At 39.3% G+C, this 23,188-nt stretch overlaps 1 protein-coding gene across 1 annotated transcript; it reads left to right on the forward strand.

Moving 5' to 3' along the window:
* The first annotated feature begins 3,612 nt into the window (after nucleotides 1-3,612).
* LOC106485898 (phospholipid scramblase family member 5-like) lies at nucleotides 3,613-16,354 on the forward strand. Its single transcript, XM_013944373.2, has 8 exons — nucleotides 3,613-3,625; nucleotides 6,177-6,328; nucleotides 11,534-11,576; nucleotides 12,505-12,725; nucleotides 13,824-13,985; nucleotides 15,018-15,179; nucleotides 16,139-16,217; nucleotides 16,304-16,354. The coding sequence occupies exons 1-7, from the start codon at nucleotides 3,613-3,615 to the stop codon at nucleotides 16,175-16,177; spliced, it is 792 nt and encodes a 263-aa protein (XP_013799827.1). The 3' UTR covers nucleotides 16,178-16,217; nucleotides 16,304-16,354.
* Nucleotides 16,355-23,188: the final 6,834 nt, after the last annotated feature.

A 23,188-nucleotide genomic window follows, 5' to 3' on the forward strand; every position in this document is an offset into this window, starting at 1 on the left:
GTATAGTAAACTGTTTTGGCCAGAACGGAGAAATCAGTTTCTCAGGCAAAACAGATTGTGCGAAACAGTTGAAATGTTCAGGCTGTGAATGGGCTTCACAGAAGAGACGCCCAATAGCTCATATTCCTTGTTGCTATCACAGCATGGCATTGCAGTCATTTTATTCTCATGCTATCATGATAACGATTACAGATCAGGAACAGATAAATAATGATGTGAGGGGGAACAGTTATCTGATCTGACAACAAAAACAAAACAATCAGATATTAAAAAGTGTGAAATTAAATACTTTGTGATTTCCCTGTTCGATTAGCCATTTTTAAGAAAAGGGGTGGGAAAGGTTCTAGATGCGTAAACTTGTTTGAGAAAGCACTACTTGCTGTGATAGCAAATCTAGCCATGATAGACAGAGCTTTAGATAGGGTCCACTGAAAATAATGTGACGGTGCCCTTTGACGTCAGGAGGGTTTAGATGAGACTTACAGTACAAATCTGAATCGCCTTGCTGATTTTAATGGATCCGCATTGCCTTGCAGCTTCTGAGGATTCGGCCAACAATTTGTATAAGATTTACATTGTGGGAACAAATAAATTTTGCAGGTAGAGGAAATCCATGTACAGAAGCGCAGTCGTTTCTTTTTTAAATAATACCTGTAAGGGTGTTACAGGTGTCCAGCAGATTCACACAGAGGCAGGGAGCACACGCTGTTTTAGCGTGCAGGCTCCTCATGACAGCGTAAATGCAGGTGATGACCCCCAAAGCCTTCCACGAAGGGCAAAGGCATCAAGCTCAGCGTTGGCAACATCCCATATCGGGTGCTTCCATTCTGCTTGCCTAAAATCCTTAAAAGTTGGACTGGAAGTAGTTGTAAATGGTTCTTTAAATGTTTTTCCTGTGTTCCTGAGTAGTTTTTCTGTGAGTTTTTAAATAGCTGTGTTTTCTACAAGGATGACTACATTTGTGCCTGGATAAATAAGACTAAGTCTTCTGTTCCAGAAGTCCATAGTGAGGCTGCCTTTAATCATAGCTGGAGCAGATTTTGACCCACATGTGAATGTTTATTAAAAGCAAAACAAAACTTTTCAGGTTAATGAAACTATTAAATACCTAATTTTAATTGCAAAGACCTATGTTAATAGAGGAATATGTCTGTGAACCCTTCAGAGATTTCAGGCCCTGCTCTTTACCAACCTTTACTCTTCAAATCTGTGAGAATTATCCCTGGGAACACCTTCCACTCTCAGATCTGGTTTAAATGTCTTCCCATTTGATTTCTTGACTCCAAGCTGTCTGAATAGTATAGACGTAGCAGTCCCTGAATTGCTATGGGCTGTCTGGCAGCCCTAAACGCTCACAGTCCTGAATGAACGTCCTGGGGACATACCCGTGGCCTCAGTTTCTCCTCGGCCCACCACAGAGCCAGCACTTGGAGGCTATGCTGTCCCCAGACCACTGCAAGTCCAGGGCAGTCCTCTGTACAAGGACATCCTATGCACCGTCTCAACAGGGGAGGTATGTTGCGGGAGGAAACGTGACCAGTCTCGGACCATTTCTGCAGGCAGTCTACATCTGTCAAATACAACTCCTGTAGAGCTTGTATATGGAACAGGAGCACGGACCTATCTCTTGAGTTGAAAAACTACTTTAGCTGGTACTGGGAGCTGGCTCTGGATCTGTTTTATGGGTTAGCTGCTAGACGGTAGCATCACTTACTTGTACGCACAAAACCAGTGTGTCAGATACTGAGTACGGTACAGTACAACCGTGCTGTATCTGTGCTCACGTGTCCCTCTTAGGGCAGTGAGGCATTTGGCCTTCTCAAAAATGTTTTTTAAATGTATGAGACATCTTTCAGCATAAGATTTTAGTGTGCATTTTGTCTATTTTTGTCACCTTATTTTCTTACTGTACTACTCTTTCTTTATGCATCAACAGATTTATTTGGCTTTTTGGTTTGATTTTCTAGGAGGTAAAGTAACTTTTTTCCATTTTTTTTTAAAGATGGGTGGGTGCCCTCATCTCAGTTGCTTTTTGAAAATTTCTGATTCATTATTTCCGAAGTTAGATTTACTGTATTTATCAGGAGCTTTCCTTTTCCTTTTTCTTTAGGAAGCTTAAGTTTTGTGTCTGCTCCCTAGGTTAGATGCTATATTACAGATAAGCACATCTTTGACAAGGAGACAGGAAGCAAAACATTTTAGTTATCCTTAATCTTTACTTCTAGTGATGTCAAACTTCTTGCTAGCCCAGAAGGATTTATTTAGTGTGGCATTTTTCAGCTACCAAAGACTTTTTTCTCTATAGGCTGCCTTCTCCCTTCAAGCCATGTTTCCAGGGATGAGCACAGCAGGATACCTGGATGCTAGCCTAGATAAGGTTGCCCTGCCGCCACACCACGTGAATTCTCAAATGAGCAGCTATAAACTCCCAGGAGGCTTTGCATAGCTGAATTTTTACACACGCCTTTGCATTTAGTCAATAAAAATCAGCCTCCATATGCTTTTTGCTTTAGAAGAAGTTTTTTGTTTATGTTCTTCCTTCAGAGATCCTCATTGGTAGCGTTCCTGAACTGTAAGCCCTGGAATTAAATCTGCTTGGATACCCTCCTGCAAGACCGTTTCAAACCAGTAGGACTTGCATTAACAGAGAGAGCAGAATATGGTCCTCAATACCTCGCTCTGATCCTCCTGGCTCCGTGCATAGGCTCTGCCATTCTTGCAGTCATGAATCATATCTGCCTGCAGATCACATGTGCATGATCTCCATGGCGACTTGGGCACTTGAGGTAGAAATATGAGCGGGTAAGTCAAGGTTACTCTCTCTCCTCCTCTTTTTCTCTCAGTGCAATGCAGGTAATTACATGGGTTATGTTTTGATGTGGACTGAGCTTCTCTGAAGCAAAACATAGACAATCTGTGTCAATTCTCCAAATTCAGTTTAAGCATCTCTTAGAGATAGCAGAGCCCTGCATGGTGCAGGGGGGTGGGGGGCTATGTACGGGGTCCTATTCTGGGTCTCACACAGTGCAGGAGCAACGCCCCTCATAAGGGAGGCTGATGCAACACAAATGGAATATAATGAGAAATCCAAAGTAGCTTTTCTGCACTGAGCAGTGGAAATGTTGACTGTGGGCCAGCAGTAGAGAAACACAGGTAATTAGCTCCTGTGTCTTTAGTGGGTAGCCTAAAGAAATGGAAACATAAATATTGAATTAGAAAGACCGAATTTGTATAGTCTCAGAATACATACATACATTATAAGGGAGATTGTTAGGTCTAACGTGTTCAGTTAGCTAGTGGGTACATTGAAGTTTTGCCTCTTCGTACTCACAAAACACTTTTCCTCTTTCTGTTGGTGCAAATGACTTGAAATGAATCATGTTTTTCTTGTTTGTTAGCCTCATCTCCCCCTGTTGTCCATCGACATAAAATGCAGTGTTCTGCAACATGAGAAAGGCAATACATTTCCTCCAGTTCTTTTGTAAGCTGATATGAAGTAGACAGACACCTTCTGAAGTTTTGGGCATGCTGTGCTCTTTTTTTCTTTGCTGCAACAAAAAAAGCCTTTTCTTTTAACCTGGCTTCCTTTGAAGAAGTAACTCGGGAAGCTTCATGGCCTCTCAAGGTAAGTGCACCTATAGTCTGTATTTCTAGATCATGTTTACAGAAAACTACAGTCTTGTACATTTCCAGCAATCAGCAGTCTGATGAAATGAGAGTTTCTGCTAAAACCACAGCAGCCAAAACACAGTTGTTTTGGCTCCCTTTAATTTTTCAGCATTCAAGAGGCTCCTAAGGAGACTAAAATCTATACTAGAATGTTATTTGAACAAAATATGTTACAAAATGTTAGCATCTGCATTCAGTCAGAAAAATTTGTGTTTGTATCCTTGTGCTTAAACCTGTCAGTGTAGAATGTATGGGAAGGGCATGTACTGATCCAAGGTTAACATCATTTTTGCACAGCTTTCATATTCCTCTTTGAGAATACTGTGTCAGCAAATGCTTTTCACTTTCAACACTGGTCGGAGTCCTGATAACCACGTAGCAAAAAGAAATCTCTGAAGAATAATTGAATTGAATCAGATTAGTCCAATTTGGATTCATTCTTGTAACATATTGTCTTTAGCTGCAGCCAGTTGGGTTGTTAGGACTGAAGGTAAACATCATAGTATGATAATCTCAAAAGTTTGCTAAACTCATTTTCCCATGCTGTCAAATACTAAATGAAGCAGAAGGACCCAAACCTGTTTTTTCTTAACATGAATACAACTCTACAGAGGTCACAGAGCTCCAATATGATATACAGAGGCAAATGGTGGCCCATGGAGTTCCAGCAGTCTTATTTATATTTTCCAAATGTTTGCCCCTCTCCCCTCCTAAAACACTTAAGACATTCTGCCTTTACAGCACGAAAAGTTATACAGCTGCAAGCAGGTGTTAGAGCATTGCTGCGCTCTTGGAAAATGCATTTTTCCCTCGGGAGGGAGGATTTGCTTACCTTTGCAGCCACTGTAAAGGAGATCTGGTTATGTGTATTTTTAATGTATAGTAGTTAGCAGCAGCAGCTAAATAATCTTGTGTAATGTAGAGTTTTTATAATGAAGGAACATGCTATTATGCTTCTGTCAGGAACTAGTAACTCTACAAATTATAATTATGCAGAATGCTCACTGCAGCATACAGTAACTTTTAAGTGTTCCCGTACCGTAAATGAAACAGGAAACATCCACAAAAATAGACAAAGCTTCTGAGTAGCTCAAATTTTCATCAATATTTAATGTATTTACTGTTTGATTTTTGTATAGCTTAAATTTGACAGGTAGAACTGCAATTTGTTGTCTTTTCTCTTTATCATTATTCAAGAGTAACACTAACACTTGGCCAGTGGAACTTCATGGCATTTCATGTAACAACAAGAGTTACGGCAGTAACAGAACCCTGTGAGGTAAAATGATGCAGAAGAGTGTATAAAATATTTATTACCTAGTTATGCATTTTTAAAAGCTAGCTACAAATTCAAAGGGGTTACTTCTTCTTCCTGTGGTCTCAGACTTTGAAGGAAAGCAGTGGCTGCAAAGATAAATTAAGATCAAATTATGATTAAATGATGAATCAGACACAGCAAGTTCAGATAATGCTAAAGGATCTCATTTAAACCCACAATAGCAAAAGAGAACTTCAGTCTTATAGCCAAAATTCCTTCTCGACCTCAAACCCCATTGTGCCTAAGTATTGTCACACAGGAGATGATAAAAAAAAAAAATCGGTTTGGGGACCACTTTACTGTCTAAGTGCGGGGGCTCAGTTTAATAACAGGACTTACTTATGTGCAGAGAGCTTCAGCTTGCTCTTTCTTGTTCCACTATGGCTAGTGTACTGAACATAGTGGAAAGATGCTAATTATAAAACCAATGCGAGTTTGTTGAGAATCAAATGGCTACGGTAATTATTCCTGTGCATATGAATGGATGTAGGCATATAAATGCCTATAACAGAAAATAGTTTCATTACCTTCAGTAATACCAGTCAAGATAACCAGCACTGTGTCCTAAAGAAACTGTTTGCAATAGCAAGCCGGAAAACACAGCTTAATGGTATCTGACCTCCTTTCCATTAAGATAATAATGAATAATATACAGTAAGGGGCTGTAGCCTTTGATATCAGGGCCATAACATCCAGCTTTGGGAATCTGAGATCTCTGAAAAGATTATCTCTATTTAAGAGAAAATATATGAGCTTTTAAGATCCTAGAAAGGAGCCATGGTCTACATTAGCAAGTAGTGCAGCTCAGTGGGAGTAGCGTGAAACAGCCTGTGCCAAGGATCTTGAGGCCCAACTGCCTGTGACTTAAGTCTAGCTCTAGTCTTGTCCCACTGACCAAGGGCTCACTAGCTGTTAGAGTGAATTAGATGCAATCCAAGGTCATGTCTCCTCATTTAGCTTCATCTAACAGGAACTCAGTTTGCACACTCAAAGACTGTTTCACAAAGCAAACCGAAGAGCTGTAAGCATGGGACCATCAGGAGATGCACTTCAAAGCCTCACTCCTGAGCCAAACTAAAATGCTAATAGAGTCACATCCTGGATGTGACTCATTATTTTTGCAGTTTTGATCCAAGCAGCTAGCTGCTCTTTGCCCCTGTTCGTTTCTATTTTTTTTCTGTTTCCACAGAACCTCAAGGACAAAGAAACCCAATCTTTAAGGATCATCTCCCTGGTTCTTCTGATCTTCCTGAACAGAATAAGTCTGTTGAACCGACAAGTGTCTGGAAGCAAACATCGCACTCTCATAACTTGCCACCTGGTCTGGAGTACCTGAGCCAGGTCCTGAATCTTTCCAAATGTTAGAATTGTTTTGTTTTTTTTCATAGATTTCTTTGATAAGTTTGGGATGGGAGATATTTGGGTTTTTTTTCTTCAGATGGAGTATGTGGAGATGGAGAGAGTAGTTTTAATATTTCTCATTTCTCTGAAATAAGGAACATAGGACAAACTGGTCCCTACTTCATTGCTGCTGTATAGAAATCCATTTGTTGTGCATGAAGCTCTTCATGCTCAAAAAGAATGGTTTTCTTCCCTCTAGAACTTGTTCTAGGTCATACTAGTACCCCACTCTCCTCCTCTCCCTAGTTCCCTTCCAGTTCCTTAAGAGCTAACTGTCAGGGAAACCACTATCAAACTCTCACTGACCTCAAAAAGATTAAAACAGTCTGTGCTAAAGGTATGTCACCTCCTTATAACCCACACTCTGAGTCACACAAAGGTCTTCTGGGCAAAGTCCTTGTGCCCACAATGAGAATACTCTCTGGGTTAGAGGTAAGGTCCTTGGGAGGCAAGCTCCCAAGACAACAACTTTGTGAATAGCCTGGGTGGCTACAAACCAGCGCCCACTCTGAGTGAGACAGGAATATGCTGGTGCCCAAGTCAGGGAAGTACATGGAAATGTGAGCTAGTGAGTGGGACACACGTAGAGGAGGGAAAGGGAATATGAAAGCCTTCTCAGTCCTATTGCTAAACGTGCAGCTGTCTGTCAGCCCTTTGGGAAACCTCTCAGCTCCTAGAGTGCAGATTGCCGGTCAGCTTTAGTTGTGGTCTGCAGCTCCAGCAGCTTCAGCTGCTCTATTCCATAACAGCTTCTTATCTTCCAGCATTTTTTTCCTTGAAAGGGGTACTGCTGCTACTTTGAAACCAACTCTAGTTTGCATTTCACATATGGCTGGATTATGTCATTCTTGCATATGCTTAATAATACTTCCCACACTCTGTTTTGGGCAACGGGCAGAATCAGGCCCTCAGTGTAATCAGTTATGGTCATTCTGATGTGTTACACTTCTGTATTTGCATGTGATGGTGCTGGGGAATATTTATTTCAGTTAACATTTGTATTTTAAATATAGATTTCAATATTTTTTTAATAGAAACAGGAATTGGATGTATTTTATATTTGGAACTGAAGCTACTTAGCTAATGAAACTGGGAGACCACTCAGAAACCATCTTTCAGGTAGAGTTATGATGTTCATTTCATAGTGCCCATGCACAAAATGATATGTGTTGTCAATTATCTGAGCATTAGTTCACGGGCTGTGGGAGCTACATTTTTCAGTCTAAAAGTGATTGCAATAGTGAATACTGGCAGGTTGCATATTCAGTCTCCTGTACAAACATGAATTATACCTCAGATTTATCCATACAATGTAGGCAAGCAAATTCTATTACTCCATTTTATAGAAGCTTTACATCTGACATAAAGACAAAAGAGCAAGTCACTATCAGAACCATAACTAGAACTAGCACTTCATGCTTGTTCTTAGCCTGATAATCATGCTGTCTGTGCTTTAACCCTTGTGATCTTCCCAGATCATGCTCTCTGATTAGCCTCAGTTTTCTCTGCAGTCTGAAAAGCCTGGAGAACATATTTGCAATTGTAAGCCTAGCTTTCTGGCACAACCGTGCTTGCCAGTGAACAATTAATTGCAGGTTTGCTATTAAGGATTTTCATTGTTCGTTCAGAAGCATTTAACTAAATATGATATTCCCAAGCAAAACCCGTAGACCTGAATGGCTGAGAGTGAATGAAGAGTGCTAAGGAATCCTCATTTAGGTTTGACTTCACCAAGGTTAGGTCTGGCTGTTAATCAAAATTTTGCTTTTAAATGCACCTTGTAGCCCTATTACTTAAATCCATAAATCTGTGCCAGTATCACAACATCTGCTGGAATAACGGCTTGGGAACAATAATGACAAAATGACTATTATAACTATTTCTGTTCAACTGCAAATCTCTGCTCACTAGAATATTCATTCTAGAATCAAGCTACGAATCCAAGATGTTGGAGTAGGAAAGGTCGCAGGATGACTCTTGCATCAATCTCCGCTATGTTGCTACCTGTGATGCTATGCTTGTGATAAGAGGCTGTCAGCCTAGTGCTCACTGTAACCTTTCCTGCTCAAGGAAAGTCCTGAGGATCTGCTGTCTTCACTAATATCTGTGTATGTAGGGAGCGAACACCACTCCCTTTTCTCTTTCTACGTTTTCTGCTTTTCTACTTTACTATTATTTTTCTGGTGTAGTCTTGCTTCCCACTTTCTTGTTTTTAGATATATTTAGAGACCTCCCCCTCCTTGGCATTTTACATATATCCACAGCTAGAGTTCCCGTGCATTGCAGAACATTTTAGTTGTGATGCTAGTAATACTTGCTGTGTGGCTGAATCAAAGTAATACGGACTAGATTGTATCAGAACAGGAGATTTGACTGGAAGTGAGAGATCTGCCTGCAGAATGAGCGCGGGGTTCATAGCTACTGGGATGAAACCTTTGCCTTTACCCTGATGTGCTAAGAGATTTTCAAGTAATCAAAAAATTCTGAAGTGCATGGTGCAAGGTGTTTCTAGCAGAACTAGGAACATGTTGTTGCCACTGGGAAGACCAGAATACTGTGTATCCTTCTGCTTGCATGTGAGTTCGGGAAAGAGGGGTCCACACTGAAACAGGCACAGAGAAGCGCTACTGGAATGTCATGGGGAACAGAGACCCTGCTTTGAAACAAGAATGTAGATGTCTTGTCTTTAGGCTAGCAAAACTGTATCAGAGAGGGAATTGTGATGGCTCTCATACCTTGTAGAGTAAACAACCTGAGGAGAAAAAAACATTTAATTTACAGAATGATCTTAACAGAACAGAGTAGGTAGATAGTGGCTGTGAATAAATATAGGGTGACAAATAGAAATGAGGTTCTAGGATTACCTCCTGCAGGAGTGGTGAAGATAGCTGGATAGATTTATTAGGGAAAGCGGAGTATATTTCTTAATAAAACCATGTTTGCCTCTGAAAGCAGGAACTTAGTGAATCTGAAGAGAGATCCCTATGGTCTTATCCTAAACAGGAACTCAGGGACACAGCATATAGTACTGGATGACAGGTAAGGAAAATATCTCTGTCCTGTACTCTAAGGCCAGACAGCAATATTTCACTCTTCAAGTACACACCTGAAGTCAGTGGAAGAGGCTGAGGAGCAAATCACTCCTCTGTTTGAGGTGCATCAGAGACCAGTGACAAACTGTTCCTACCCTGGTAACCTGATGCTATGTTTTCTATAAACATTGCAAAAATGATGCTCTTTGAACAATTTCCTGCAAGACAGATTTCCCCCAAATCATTATTGTCTTCCAGATCACAGCCATAGTTCTAGTAATTGTGCAGTGTCCATCATGAAAATCAAAGGAACATGGTAAGAGAACTCAGGGATGTATTCTCCAAGTAGTGCATCAGTGTGTTTGCTGCCATCTAGCCTTACACAGTTCTGCAAGAAGCTTCTTAGTTTAGACTTTGTTAGACTGATCAGATATAAATGTAATGCCCTCACTGACCCTTCTAAATCATAGGGGCTTTAGGGTGCTTTCAAATGCAACTGAAAAATTCCCTTAATCCACAGTTGCCCCAATCAAAGACGCATCAGGATAGCCTTCGTACAGAATCCAGTGAACGGCAAAGCAAGCAAGCCTAAGAAGTGATACTGCACTTGCCATATTGTCTAAACTTGTCATTGTGTACATTGTTCACAATAAAGTAATACACAGACCAAAATCACTCTAAGCTTTTAATGGTTCATGCTCGTCAATTTTCTATTTTCCTGTGGAAAAAATCTACACTGGGCAAATCAATATTAAAATAGTCATGGCAACTTTAACCTGCTTACTCTGCTTTTTTTTTGTTAGCAGAGCTCTGTACTAACTTCCCGTGAGCTCCAAGAGTTCTTGGGCCTCATGAAATTCAAACTACAAATAGCAGAGATTCTTGGGAGAAGGTTTTAAAGTCCAAATAATTTTTATTTTTATCTTTTAATTACTTGCATGCACCTTTCGGACAAAAATGAAAGGGCTAAGGAAGTTCTTTCTTATCAGCTTTTCTTTGCGGCCTGGACTAGCTGCTGGAGAGGACTAGAATTGACAAATGGCTGCAACAGTTTGAATGTGTACCAGGCAAGAGTTATCAGTTGTAAAATATACAAACACTGGAGAGTTGTGACATGCTAGTCTCAGAAGGTCATTGTGTGCTTTCTGTTTTCAGCTGTGACTAATGGCAAAATCCTGTGCCAAGTGTTTGATGCCCATCAGGATTTTAAGGAAAGAAATTAGCAAGGCCTAAACTGTCACACAAACCACACATTAAAAAGTCACATGAAACTGAAAGTTAGATTGAAATCAAGTCTTGCTGGTTTTATAGTATTAATGAATGCTTTCTAGAATAGAATAACATTTGAAAGACAATAATCACAGAAAAGCTGGTTATCATGGCCAACAGTTTCTCCTGCATTTGTAATCAACTCACAGGCTGGGATAGTTTCAGTAAGCTGAGGGGTTCTCTAGGGAACTATTGTTTTGCTCATTTTGGTGCCCTGTAGTGACTACTGATTTGCTGGCTGCAGTCTCGGTGCAGAATCCTGGGGCGTTTGAAATCAGAGCTTTAAATCGACTGTGTTTACCTTATGGCCGTGCCACCTCCTGGTCTGTAGCCTGACCCTTACCTGCTCCTGCAGGGCACTTTGGAGAGACGGATGTGATACTTTTTGAGCTTGAGCCCAAACTTACCTCATTCTTGCACTGTCTTGAGGCTCAGTACTTACCCTTAGCTTTGAGGCATCGCACGTAGGGACTGTGCTCAGCCTTTGCCAAAACATGAAGGGAGGAATAGGAAAGAAAATCATGTCCTGCTTCTCACATACATTTCTTCCATTGCGGTTGGCCTCCTAATTCCCCCAGTGGAGATCATTTTCTTCATATGCACAAGTAAATTACATGACCACAACATCTAAGGTCACATGCTTCAGCCATCACTTCAGGGAGATGTCCAAATCATGACTTGAGATACCTCTAGGCCACCCAGTTCATGCACCTATGGAGAAAAAGAAATTCTGTTACAAATGAGATGAGCAATATAAAGGGACAGGTGATCGCTGTGACAGCTCCAGACCTTTCCAACATCCATCATCATGTTTTCATTTTTTTGTTTTTGTTTTTTTAAACAGCTGGACCGGATAATTATTCATCAGCAAGTGGAGCTTCTTGAAGGTACAGTGTGATTCTCATTGCTCTTTAACAGTGCTGACACAGAGATATCTCAAATGATTTTAAGTCTTGCCTTTGGCTCATTGAAGTCATTGCAAATGCTCTCACTCACCTTGCATCAGGCCTGTAATGTATTGTTAGAATGGTGAAAGTTCATTTTATTTATGCCTGTTCTGCAGCGAATCACCAAGGAGGGAGAGGCTACAATGAGCAGCTACTCCAACCCTAAAACCTCTCCCTCAAGCAGCTCTCCCTCAAAGCTATTAAAGTTTAAATTTTTCCATCATTTGGAAAGATGGTTATTGTCTTTAACAATAAGTAACAATGCTGCGATGCCAGGTAGAGAAACAATGCGAGTAAAGAATGAAACATCAGAAGACATAAAATAGAGCACAATAAATTGTACTTATGTGCTTCCTCAAAATTTCTAAGTATTGAAAAAACATGAAGTTTTGCAAGTGAAAAATCTTTTTAAAATTATTTCTCCCGTTCAAAATGTTTTAGGCCTGATTGTTGGTTACCTCTCTGAGAGAAAGCTTTGTCACTGAAGTGGAATAGCTTCATGTCATTACTTTTCACAGAGTAGGTAATAATAAAAAGCCCAGACCAAAACTCAAGATATGAATTCTGTTTTGTGATGTGAACTTCAGGATGCAGCAAACCAAAGTCTTTGAACTAAGCCTTCCTTCAAAATGCAGATCTGAAATTGGCTTTAATTCATTATTTCATTATTATTGTATATTTTATTGGTGTCATCATTGCAAAATATTTTTTAAACAGTTCATTCCATAGATTTTTTTAGAATACATGTTACAGAGAAGACTGATGCTATAAACTTGTATCCAAAGCCGAATTTGGTGAGTCTTGGTAAAGGCTAACCCTAATTCTAACACTATACTAAGGTAACAGGCTACTTGTTTTGCTTTATTAGCCTTACTTGGCACAGAGACCTGCAGCAAATATGAAATAAAAAACCATTTGGGACAAAGAGTTTACTTTGCCGTGGAAGAAAATGGTTGCTTTGATCGTAACTTCTGTTCGCCTATAAGGTCTTTCACCATAAGGATTGCTGATAACACAGGCCGAGAAGTGATTACAGTGAATAGACCCTTGAGATGCAACAGCTGCTGGTTCCCATGCTTCCTGCAAGAGGTGAGCGAATCCTAATTGCCTTTTGTCCAAGCATCTTAGTGTATGTGAATAGCATTAATGAAGCCTCGCGTGACCTCTGCCAGGGAGGAATTCTCATGCCCACTTGCCAGACCAGTGAACCCTGTGGAGGATAGTTATTGTTCTGACTTCTTCACGTGGCAAGGCAATATTACAATTAAGAGAAGAATCAAAACAGTATACTGACTACCAGGCTGTTTTATTTCATTTCCTTTCAAAAAGCATTCTCACAAATAGTACTTCATTTAGAAGTAATTATTGATAAGCGAGGTCCTTTCACAAGTAGCATTCCCAGCATGTCTCCTCCCTCTCTCATGGACTCTTGCTTTCCTGCCATCCCAGTAAAGTCTCAACCTGATGATATGGATTTCTCTCCAAACAGTTAAGTAATGTCCTAAAACACTTCTTGCCCTGACACACACTAACATCTACAAGTGCAAACCACCCACTGTAATCCCAAAGGATGTGACAGACGGAAAATTCCTGGAGGCCATTAATATGTGTGGGTATTATCAAGAAGTAGCACTGTATCACTCCATTAGTCTGTACCTCTATAAGGCCGTATATCTGTAGGAAATTGCAGAACTCTTAGAAATATACTGCTTTTAGTGAAAAACAGAGATCCTTTAGAAAATTAGATCCTTTCTCCTTATTTTTGACTCTCCTTCACTCACACATCATTCTTATTTTATGAAGGTGTTTTAGAGTCATCTACCTACTTTCTCAATATTGCATTAAGATTTTTAGAAGGTCCTTGGATAGCCAAATTGCTGTATAAATATCCTACAAGATATTCACTAATTACAATTAAAAAATTTCAGTTTATGGCTTTTTCTCAAATCTTACACCATATGTAAGATGTTAACTTCTGGTGCAGTTTTTGAGCTTACGATTGTTCAGTATATTTGAAAACACCATTATAGAGCTTTTTTAATACCCATTTCATGGTTCAGTAAAATTATATGTAATTATACTCAGTAAATAGATATTTTTGTAATTATATAAATAATATAGTATTATGGACTTCTATATACTTATATAAAACTAGATTTTAAGACTTGGTTTTGTTTTGTTTGATAGTTAGAAGTTCAGTCCCCACCAGGTACAATAGCTGGGTATGTTGTCCAGAACTGGGACCCCTTTCTGCCTAAATTTACTATACAGAATGAAAGCAAGGAAGATGTACTAAAAATAATTGGCCCATATGCAACTTGTGGCTGTTTTGAAGATGTTGACTTTGAGGTATGTTTCTTGTTACAATTTTTAAGTTTTACTGCTCTGCATGAATGTCTCACTCAGATACTCTATCATTAAAAATACTATGTAAACTATTATAATTTGGGAACAGAATGGCAACAGTGTGCATCACAGTCCCTGGCTTCTAGACTCAGATTCCTACAGATATTTTCAAGATAGGAATGAAAATTACCTCCAGGAAGAAAACATTTCCCTAGGTGAAGTCCTGGTCCTACTGCAGTCCATGAGAGCTCTGCTGTTGACTTTGACAGGCTCAGGATTTCATTTCATATGCAGTCACTAGTATCTGATTCACAGTCCCCTGAAGACTGTGGCATTAAATCCACTGCCTTCGTTGCTCTCAGACTGAGGACAAAGAACAGTATTACTGTCCACCATGTCTGCATCCATTTAACAGCATTCCTCAGGAGAAAAGTAATTTTGGGAAGCCACTGAGATAGTTGGGAGATAAGAGGGAAAAGGAAGAAGCTACAAGAAATCATGGGCAGAATTTTCTGACATGAACAAAGTGTTTTGCCTAATTTAAAGAATTATAAAAGAACTTCTGTTTTGATCAGCTCCTCATTAGCCAGATCAAGACAGTTCAGTGGGTGCTGTCCCAAATTTCAGTATACTGTGAGAAACATGGAGATGGCTACATCAGTCAGGAGGTACACTGGGCCACAGAAATGGTACCGCTGTGACTTGGAGTATGTCAGAAGAACATGGAAAAGGAAAAAAAAAAATTGTGAAAGAATACGAAAAGCAGTATAAACTTTCACAATGGCTTTCCCCTACTTTTCAGTCAGCTCTTAAAGATAATTATGTTTCAAAATTTGTAAGAGAACCTTTCTTGTGTGATATTCTATAGGTAATGTGACACTATAGAGCATTTAAGAGATAAGAATAAAAGACTATCCTGACAACTATAGCATACTCTGCATGTCAGGGTCAAATCACTAGTTGCGGGGAGATAATAAATTGAATATACACTGATTATAGTTACATTTAGGTTTATTCCTTTTTTCATTTCTGCAGGTAAAAGCTCTCAATGAAATGTCAACAATTGGCAAAATTTCCAAGTACTGGTCTGGATTTGTAAACAATGTATTTACCAACACTGCCAACTTTGGGATCCAGGTTCCAGTAGATCTTGATGTGAGAATCAAGGCAGTAATGATTGGTGCTTGTTTCCTGATCGTAAGTATGCAAAATCAAGAGGAAGCCCCTACAGAACTGAGCACACTGGGACCAAAGTACTCCCTGACAGCTGGGATCCTGCAGAGGAGTGCTGCAGAGAAAAGCCAAACCCAATACCTGAAAGATAATAGTCAACTGGAAAACTTTTAATTTTCATGGCTGTTTTTATTTTTATGCTTTGCACCTCTTTAAGTTTCTAATATTTTTATTTTTTTAGCTGTCTATTTAAATAGTATTCTACATGCAGTTTAATGTTACGCATAGCAGGATCAAATATCAAGGTGTATAGCAGATCTACCAAAACCCCTGGCATTATCTGTTGTATTTGAATGGGTGTATGATCCAGAACAGAAGAGTTATGTTATCTCTATTGGTAATTTAAAACACTGAGTGCATTTCTCAAGTTCTGGGACTCAACCAACTATCTTTAAATTTGCTGTTGATCTGTCTGGTCCCCAACTGGGATAAGAATTCTATAGAAAAAGGAGAATACTTCAGACTAGGGTTAAGGGTGGAGTTGGGATGCACAATTTTAAAAATTGTGAATTGATATTTGCCTCCCATGTTTAAATTTGTTTTCTCAATGTGTATGTCTGTCTTTTGCCATCATTAACATGTTAATATTAGCATGCAATGGTGCTAAAATCATCTGGAATACTTAGATCAGGGAATATAGAAGAAAAGGACAAAACTATTTAGATTATACAGTGGGAATTGTTTGCTTTAAGACAGCAACAATTCAGATCCTTTAGTTTTATTAGGTTAGAAATGTAATTCTCTTGACACTTTAAATTTTCAGATTACCTCCTACAAAACTCTTGTTGCTCTGTGGCAGAGTAATAGAAAACGACTGAGTAATCTAATTACTTTATGTAACAAAAGTCTACAAGTATTGCTTTTGATAATAATTGTTGCATTTTTTGCACCTTCCCTACCATTCATAGTTTGTTTATTTGTAGGACTTAATGTTCTTTGAAAATTCTTTCGATGGATTTTAACAAGATGATAGAAACAATAAAATATGCAGAATGTGTTTCAGTAAGTAAAAAAGAACATAAATTTATCTTCTTGCTTTGAAGACTTATACATTAGATACTTTCTAATTCTTTTTCATTTTCTTTCAGAAATCCCCTGAGCTTTGGACATGATTTTGAACTGCACAGATCCACGCTCCCTATAGGAAAAGAAAAGGAGCTACTGATGATGTTTATTAAAATGTCTCATGTAAATAATAACATCCCACTTACATTTTATGTGCATTGTAGCTAGACATATACTTTTCATACAGAGCACTGCTGCTTTGGAACAGTGCTGTTCTCTTCTCCCTCTTTTGATGTTTCTGCATGGGAAATCATGAAAGATTAGACTAAGGCTTGCAGTGTCACTGATGAAAGTCTATGTTTAGAGAACCCTTTGATGTTCTGCAAGTGCTGGTACCAGTTATTAGCCACGTGAGGGTGTGTTCTGGCGGTTTTGCTTTGGCGTTTTCATAATTTTAGAAGTAATTTTCTGATTTGTTATTTAATTAATAGTAACAAACTGAGTTTGACAGTAACAAATATAAAGACATCACCCAATGGGAAGTTAAATATGGTGTCTATTTAGGGACTTGTAAGAAGGGAACAGAGATTTGCTAGTAATTTAATTTTATGGCAAAGATTTATTTAACGAGTGACTGCTAAAAATAAGGCTTGCGGTGCTAGACTTGGGAACTAAACTGTATTCGAAAAATCTGGACTCCCACTGCTCGTATTGAAGGCAGGCAATAAGGTCTATGTGCTGGATGCGCACAAATCGCCGTTTGCACTGGCCCGTGCTGAGAACACTTGCTCCCATCCCCTTGGGAATTCCACTAAAAGCTTTCTTTTCATCTTCATAATATCTAGCGATTGATAACTTTTCTTTCAGCCCTGCCTGAGGCCAACCTAGAGCAAACTCCTCCTAGGGACAGAATCATTCTCTTCCTTTGGCGAGCTCAGGTATTTTCTATGATAGGGCTGTGGAGCAGGAGATTTTGTGTTTACTGCAGACAGCAGAGAACCGAAATACAGCGCTGTACCTTCAGGTCAGAGCTGTGCGGGTACTGCCAAGAGGGCTCGGAAACAGTCATCGGCTTGGCTGTTTCAGCTAGCTCTTCATTCCTGCAGTCACACCTAGTAATACTTAACTGTTCCCAAACTTTAACGCCAACATGCTTTAACTTATACAAGTAACTTTAGAGAACAGCTTTGCTTTACAGAAGCACTCATGATATATATGTAAGACACATAAAGAAAAGATTATTTATTGCAAAATATCTGCTGTATGAACTTGCTTATGCCTTATTCTCTCTTTAAAAATTCCAGTGAGTCCTTCAAGAAAAAAAACAGTACCATAAAATATTGGTGATAAATAGACAAAAAATAACACAGTCACCACACAGTTTCCTGGGGGAACATTTTACAAACCACCTGGAATGCTGGGTTTTTTTTAGCATGAACTAGTAATTGAATTCTTGTAAATAACCAACACATCAACGGAAAGGAAAGGAGATGATGAATAATTCATAAAAATGAAAAAGAGCTAAATTTATCAGGTGATTAATTCTCAACAAATATTTAGACTAATTCTAAATTAATGTTCATGGATATGAATTCAAACACGGTGAAGCCAGGAAGTTGCAACTAATATTCCCATAGTGAAATTAACTCAGGAATGTTTATAGATTTAAACTGTATGTTTTAGATTATATGCCACACTTGCATATTTATAGAGATTTACATATATGTCTCGAAAATGATTGTGGTTAATAAGCTCTGACAATCATCATTATCTGTTAACCAGTTCACTACTAGCTCTTGCTGTAACGTTTAGCTGCGCAATCAGGCTGGAATCTGCAGAAGTTATGAACTCCACAGGGAAACACTGCTGGCACCTTCCTCAGCAGAAAGCACCCTGCGCCATAGCGATGAGCTTCGTGGGCAAGAAGCTCCCTCGTGTGGAACTTTATAGTTTTGCAGAAGAATACAAATGGCAGCAGATCCCATTTGCTGTTCTCAACTAGTTTCACACTGGTGTAATTCTACTAAAATCAGGCCTCTCAATCCTGATTTACTCTAACGCAGATTGAGCAAAAGAGCCAGAACTGCTATTTTAATTCATCCCTCTGAATCCTCCTGCCATCCTAGGCAGAAGTTACTATCATTGTAGCAATGCTCTTGCACCTTTTTAGGTGCAAAACCATGTTCCTCAGGTATTGTTGAGCTGTTGTTGACCCGACCAGCTGAATGAAGTGCCCGATGAGAGCGGCAGGCAGCTGTGCTCATGTGCCATGTGTCCTCTGCAATAGTAAGGATTCATATGACCCTTAACAAGCTAACAGCATCTTTGAAGCAAATGTGTCCACCTCCATTTAAATCAATGCAAAACAAAGTCTCATTTTCCAACAGGGCTGATTTGGCTGTGAATGTCCACATATACTGTGTAGGTAAGCAATACATACTTGCATATGTTTTTTATATATTGCAACCAGATGATAGTACTGTTATTTCTTGCACTTTGTTGCTATTTTGCGTGTTAGTATGCCTTAAAAAAAAAAAAAAAAAGGAAAATGTAACACTTGCATATTTGTGTGAGTATGCTTGAATGCCCCTGTCTACTTACCCCCTACCTACCTACCAAAAAGACCTGAGGGTCTCTTTGCTAGCGCCCAGTGACAGCTTTTGGAACATGCAGGAACTGGTTCAGTCCCTGAATAAAACAAAGCACTGGGTTGTTGCAGCTTTTGCTGGCTAGGAGAACTTCCTCAGCAGCCTGCTTCACTTTGGTCATATCCATTAGTATCTTGGTAGCGCCAATGCCAGCATTTATGCACTGGAAGCTCCTTCATCTAAACCACAGTGGCTATACAAGGGCAGCTCTCCATCCTAGTAAAGATGATGGTGAAGTTCTCAAGCACTGTTATTAAAGAAAATTCAATATATACAAACATTTTTAAAAGCTGCAATCATAAAATAACTGGTAACTCTCTCTTATTAATAGCAATGTATTTCATGTTATGAGTGCTCCATATCCTCTTTACAAAACCCACTTTTCACCGTTCCTTCGCTGGTTAGGAGTGGCTCCTCAAAGGAAAATACAGTATTCCCCCAAAGGGGAACAGTTATTCTCTAAAGCAGAATCACGTACTTACACGTGTGTAATAGTTAAGAGATAAAAATGGAAACTCTCCTAAATATCTTCTAGAGAGAAATATGTTTGCTCTAATGAAAGAGATATTTTAGCAAATCTAGCAAAACAAATAGTTTCACACTTGATCACTAGCCAAATTATAAAACTGTGTAGTATATAATTCCTGTGTTCAGTAGATGGCAGCAACAGTTCATTATTGCAACACTTAACTTTCCACAGGTCACAAGCTCTACTCAGGACAGCAATTAAAGATCAACCCACCTTTAACCTGTAATTGATTTCTACCCTTAATGGGAAGTTTTTTGGTTTTTTTTTAGTGTGTCATCTTACACCTCATTATTTGGGCCTTGGGGCTCTTTTGACTAACCCCAAACCTATTTTCTGTTCCTGGAAACTCTCTGCTGTTTCCACAGGTGGAGAGGCTCTAGCTCACAAGTCTGAGGAGGGCACTGATGGGCTGCAAAGGGAGAGCCCCCAGCCAGGCTCTTCCCCACCTCCTGCAGACATGGCAAGTGCTGTATCAAGGTCCCTGTGGTGGGAAGGAGCTAACTAAAGGAAATGGCTTTGTGGTGTCAGCTCAAGAAATGTGGAAGGTTTCTGTGGGTAAAATAACTTTGCCTCCAAGTCCTATCATTCTGTTTCCACCAGCGTGCTGTCCTGGGGGCAGAGGGATGGAAACCCCAAGTAGCAACACAAGCCCAGGTGACACCGGTACCAGGGAGGCAGCTGGTTGCTACTTTGCCCATGGAAAGACCAAGCATTTTTTTTGTAAGAGAATGGCAACATAACTCTTGGTTATCCAGTAATCTGGGGGAGGCAAAAGAGGACTTTTTGTGCACATTGAAGAAAAAAAAAAGGTTTTGTCTTAAACTAATTGGGGTATTTGTTTTAGAATTAGACAAACCCACAATGTCCAAAATCAAAATTTTCTTATAGTCATCTAAGTAGTACCCGCTCAAAAAAAAAAAAAATGCAGTTTCCTCCTACTGACTCTCCTCTTAGTTGCATTGATGGTATGTTTTGTGTTAGAATGATACATGTTAGTTTAATTCAAAGGTCATCTTTAGATTTTTAAATTTACATTTTTCCTTCCTTAAAAATTGCTCCTATGGGGATTAGGTGGAGTAGAGGGGAGATGTGGTTTCCTTAGGAAAAATTGACCCAAAAAGATGTGAAAGGAGATCTGTTATTTTTTCTGTAATCTTAAATGCTTTTCTAAACACAATCCCTTAGGAAGAGCTTCCTAAATGTCAAATCATTACTGAGGTACTCTATTAGCAATTGCCATGAGATAATGGTTTGTTCATGGTTTGTCAGCCTTTTATGACTTCAGCTCCTCTGAAATTAAGCTAACAAAGCAATTTGCTAAAGATACTAATATCTGGTTTTTGGAGTGAGACAGCCCAGGCCAGATACAATTTCCTGTTTTCTTTGCATATGTGTTTCAGTGCTGTGCGTATGAAAGCACACTAACCATCCTCACCAAATAAAGGGCAGATAGACGTATCCTGATGGGTGCACAGAAATTGTGCTCCCCAATAGCATGTCCATTCCTTTATCGGGAGTGACAGTGAATTCTTGGCGCTCTGAAAAGGAGGCCTGTAGGTGACCACACGTTGTTATATGTCTTAGAATGCCATTGAAAATTCATCCTGGTTCACAATTATGTTTTATACTCTGGTCTCTCTTTGCAAAAATGACATAGAAACTTCTCATCCCCATTCTCCCTTTCATTCTCTTCTGATAATGCAGTATAAACATAATTATTACAGTAGTGCTATAGGAAATTGGACTCCTGACCTTGCCTGCATTGATACTCAGGAGGTCTACTTGAAAGCTACAGATTTAATATCAAACCTTCTGTATTAATGCACACAGCACTATTCAATACACCCCTTCCTCCCCCCCAAATCTCACTGACTACTGAAAAAGGAGCACAGTGAATTTTGTAATGGTGGGCTGCGTTTCCCATACGGAGTCCTGGGCATTGGCTATGAAGCCGTGCAACGCAGATACTTACATGCCTGGTTTGTCAGTCTTGGTCTTGAAATAAATTCACTTTATTATATGGCATAGATGGGCTTTATCCCCTCCATTTAATGTTGCCGTTCATGAACAATAAGCAAGAGAGGCAATCTTTTATAGGCCCAGACTGCAAATTCAGTTCTGTGTATTTCTTATTCTTTGGTTTCTGATGCAGAACAACTCTTAAAATCTACATGTTTGCAAGATACACATGGAGATTATTGAAATGCTTAAATGCTAAGTGAGCATGTGTTCTTATATCCCGGGAACCCAGCCCCTGCCAGGTTAAATCCTTGGATAACTGTGCAATAAAAGAGGTCAACAAGAACTCCTTTGCTCTGGCATAAAATTGTAATTGGGAGGAAAGTCCTTACTTAACTGAGCAACCTCATTCTCCCTGGACATTGTTTGTCTAAGGAAGGATGGTATATTGCTAAGCTGGAAAGATTAGGCTTTGTGTGTAATAAAATAAAATGGTATTACAGAAAAACAGAGGATAGAAATAAGTGTTAGAGAGCCACAAGGTGGCAACATGGAAACATTGCTGCCCCCAAGCTGCTGGCCAGGATTATGGAATTGCCTTTTTCCTCTCAGCTACAGGCAGAGTGCACTTTTGGTATGCAAGCTTGGAAAAAAGAAAAGTATACACCACAAATTTTACATCTTTACCTTTCGATAAGCCAGTCATAATTTAATAGTGTAATAATCTTTTTATCCTGGCAACTGGGTGGGCATTAAGGGAAAAAAATCTTCTTGCAATTCATTTCAACAGGACTTGGATCCACTTAATGATGTTGACTTGAGGGTCTTTTTGCTCCATGCAAACTACATTAGGTAAGTACTCTATTGCATTGAAATTGTTTTGCATTTAAAAACAGTGACAACAACAACAACAAACTACTGGTTGTAGCCCTTGTTCTATCTAAAAATACTTGTTTCTAACTAGGAACAGCCCTGGAAATTTATTGTTGTTGTTGTTTCAGGTGAGCACCTTTGGAGACAGAAGATGCCACCATGCATATGTCAATGTCTAGTATTGCTTTGTTGGTCTTTACTGGAGGTATTGTTGATGGGTTGATAGCAGAAGTTTGGGGAATTTGGGGGCAATGCTAGTGATTGTGTTACCTTTCTAGGCATGTGCTAGACCCATGATGAATTACATTTTCCAAACAGGGAAATTTCCAATTTCAGGCAATTGTCTTTAATGATCATGCCCCCAAATACCAGGTAGGACATAAATAAGATGTGCAGCGTAGGACAAAAACATGTATCACTACTAGAGAAGCTGCATGTATTTCTAGAACTCAGATAAATGTTTTGCAGGTCAGATCAGTAGGAGCTAGGTTTTTTTTTTTTTTTTTGACTTCTGTTTTTCATGAAGAACCTAAAGTGCCAAAATATTATTGTATTTGAAAAAGAGAAAATGCTCATTTGCTTTGCATTTTCAGTGTGGATATTTTGGTATTATACAGACAGTTGGGTGTGAATAATAGGAGTAAAAAAATATGATTTTTGAACTTTTTTGCAGCTTCTTTTCTGCCTATAGTTTCATATAACTGTAGACTAAGGCTCAGAGCACCTGGAAACTTGGTAAGAGCCACAAATGATGCCTTTTCTGTCCTTCAGCCATTGCCTAGCACCAGTGCAGTGACACCGTACCTGGAACCGTAATTTTCTTTCAGAAATAAGCGTAGCATTAGACAACTCTAGCGTTTGTGATTCAGGGGACTTGTTTTAAATGTCAGGTTCTGAAACATTTCCACTTAAAATGATTGAGACTACCATGGTGATGGCAGGATCACTTCAATGTCCTG

Source organism: Apteryx mantelli, chromosome 9 (assembly GCF_036417845.1).
Source record: "Apteryx mantelli isolate bAptMan1 chromosome 9, bAptMan1.hap1, whole genome shotgun sequence".
Taxonomy (NCBI): Eukaryota; Metazoa; Chordata; class Aves; order Apterygiformes; family Apterygidae; genus Apteryx; species Apteryx mantelli.

Bases quoted from the DNA above. Each gene is read 5' to 3' on its own strand.
- LOC106485898 (XM_013944373.2), top strand. The intron at 11,577-12,504 runs GTACAGTGTGAT...TTGCTTTATTAG, and splicing joins GCAAGTGGAGCTTCTTGAAG to CCTTACTTGGCACAGAGACC. The intron at 12,726-13,823 runs GTGAGCGAATCC...TTTGTTTGATAG, and splicing joins TCCCATGCTTCCTGCAAGAG to TTAGAAGTTCAGTCCCCACC.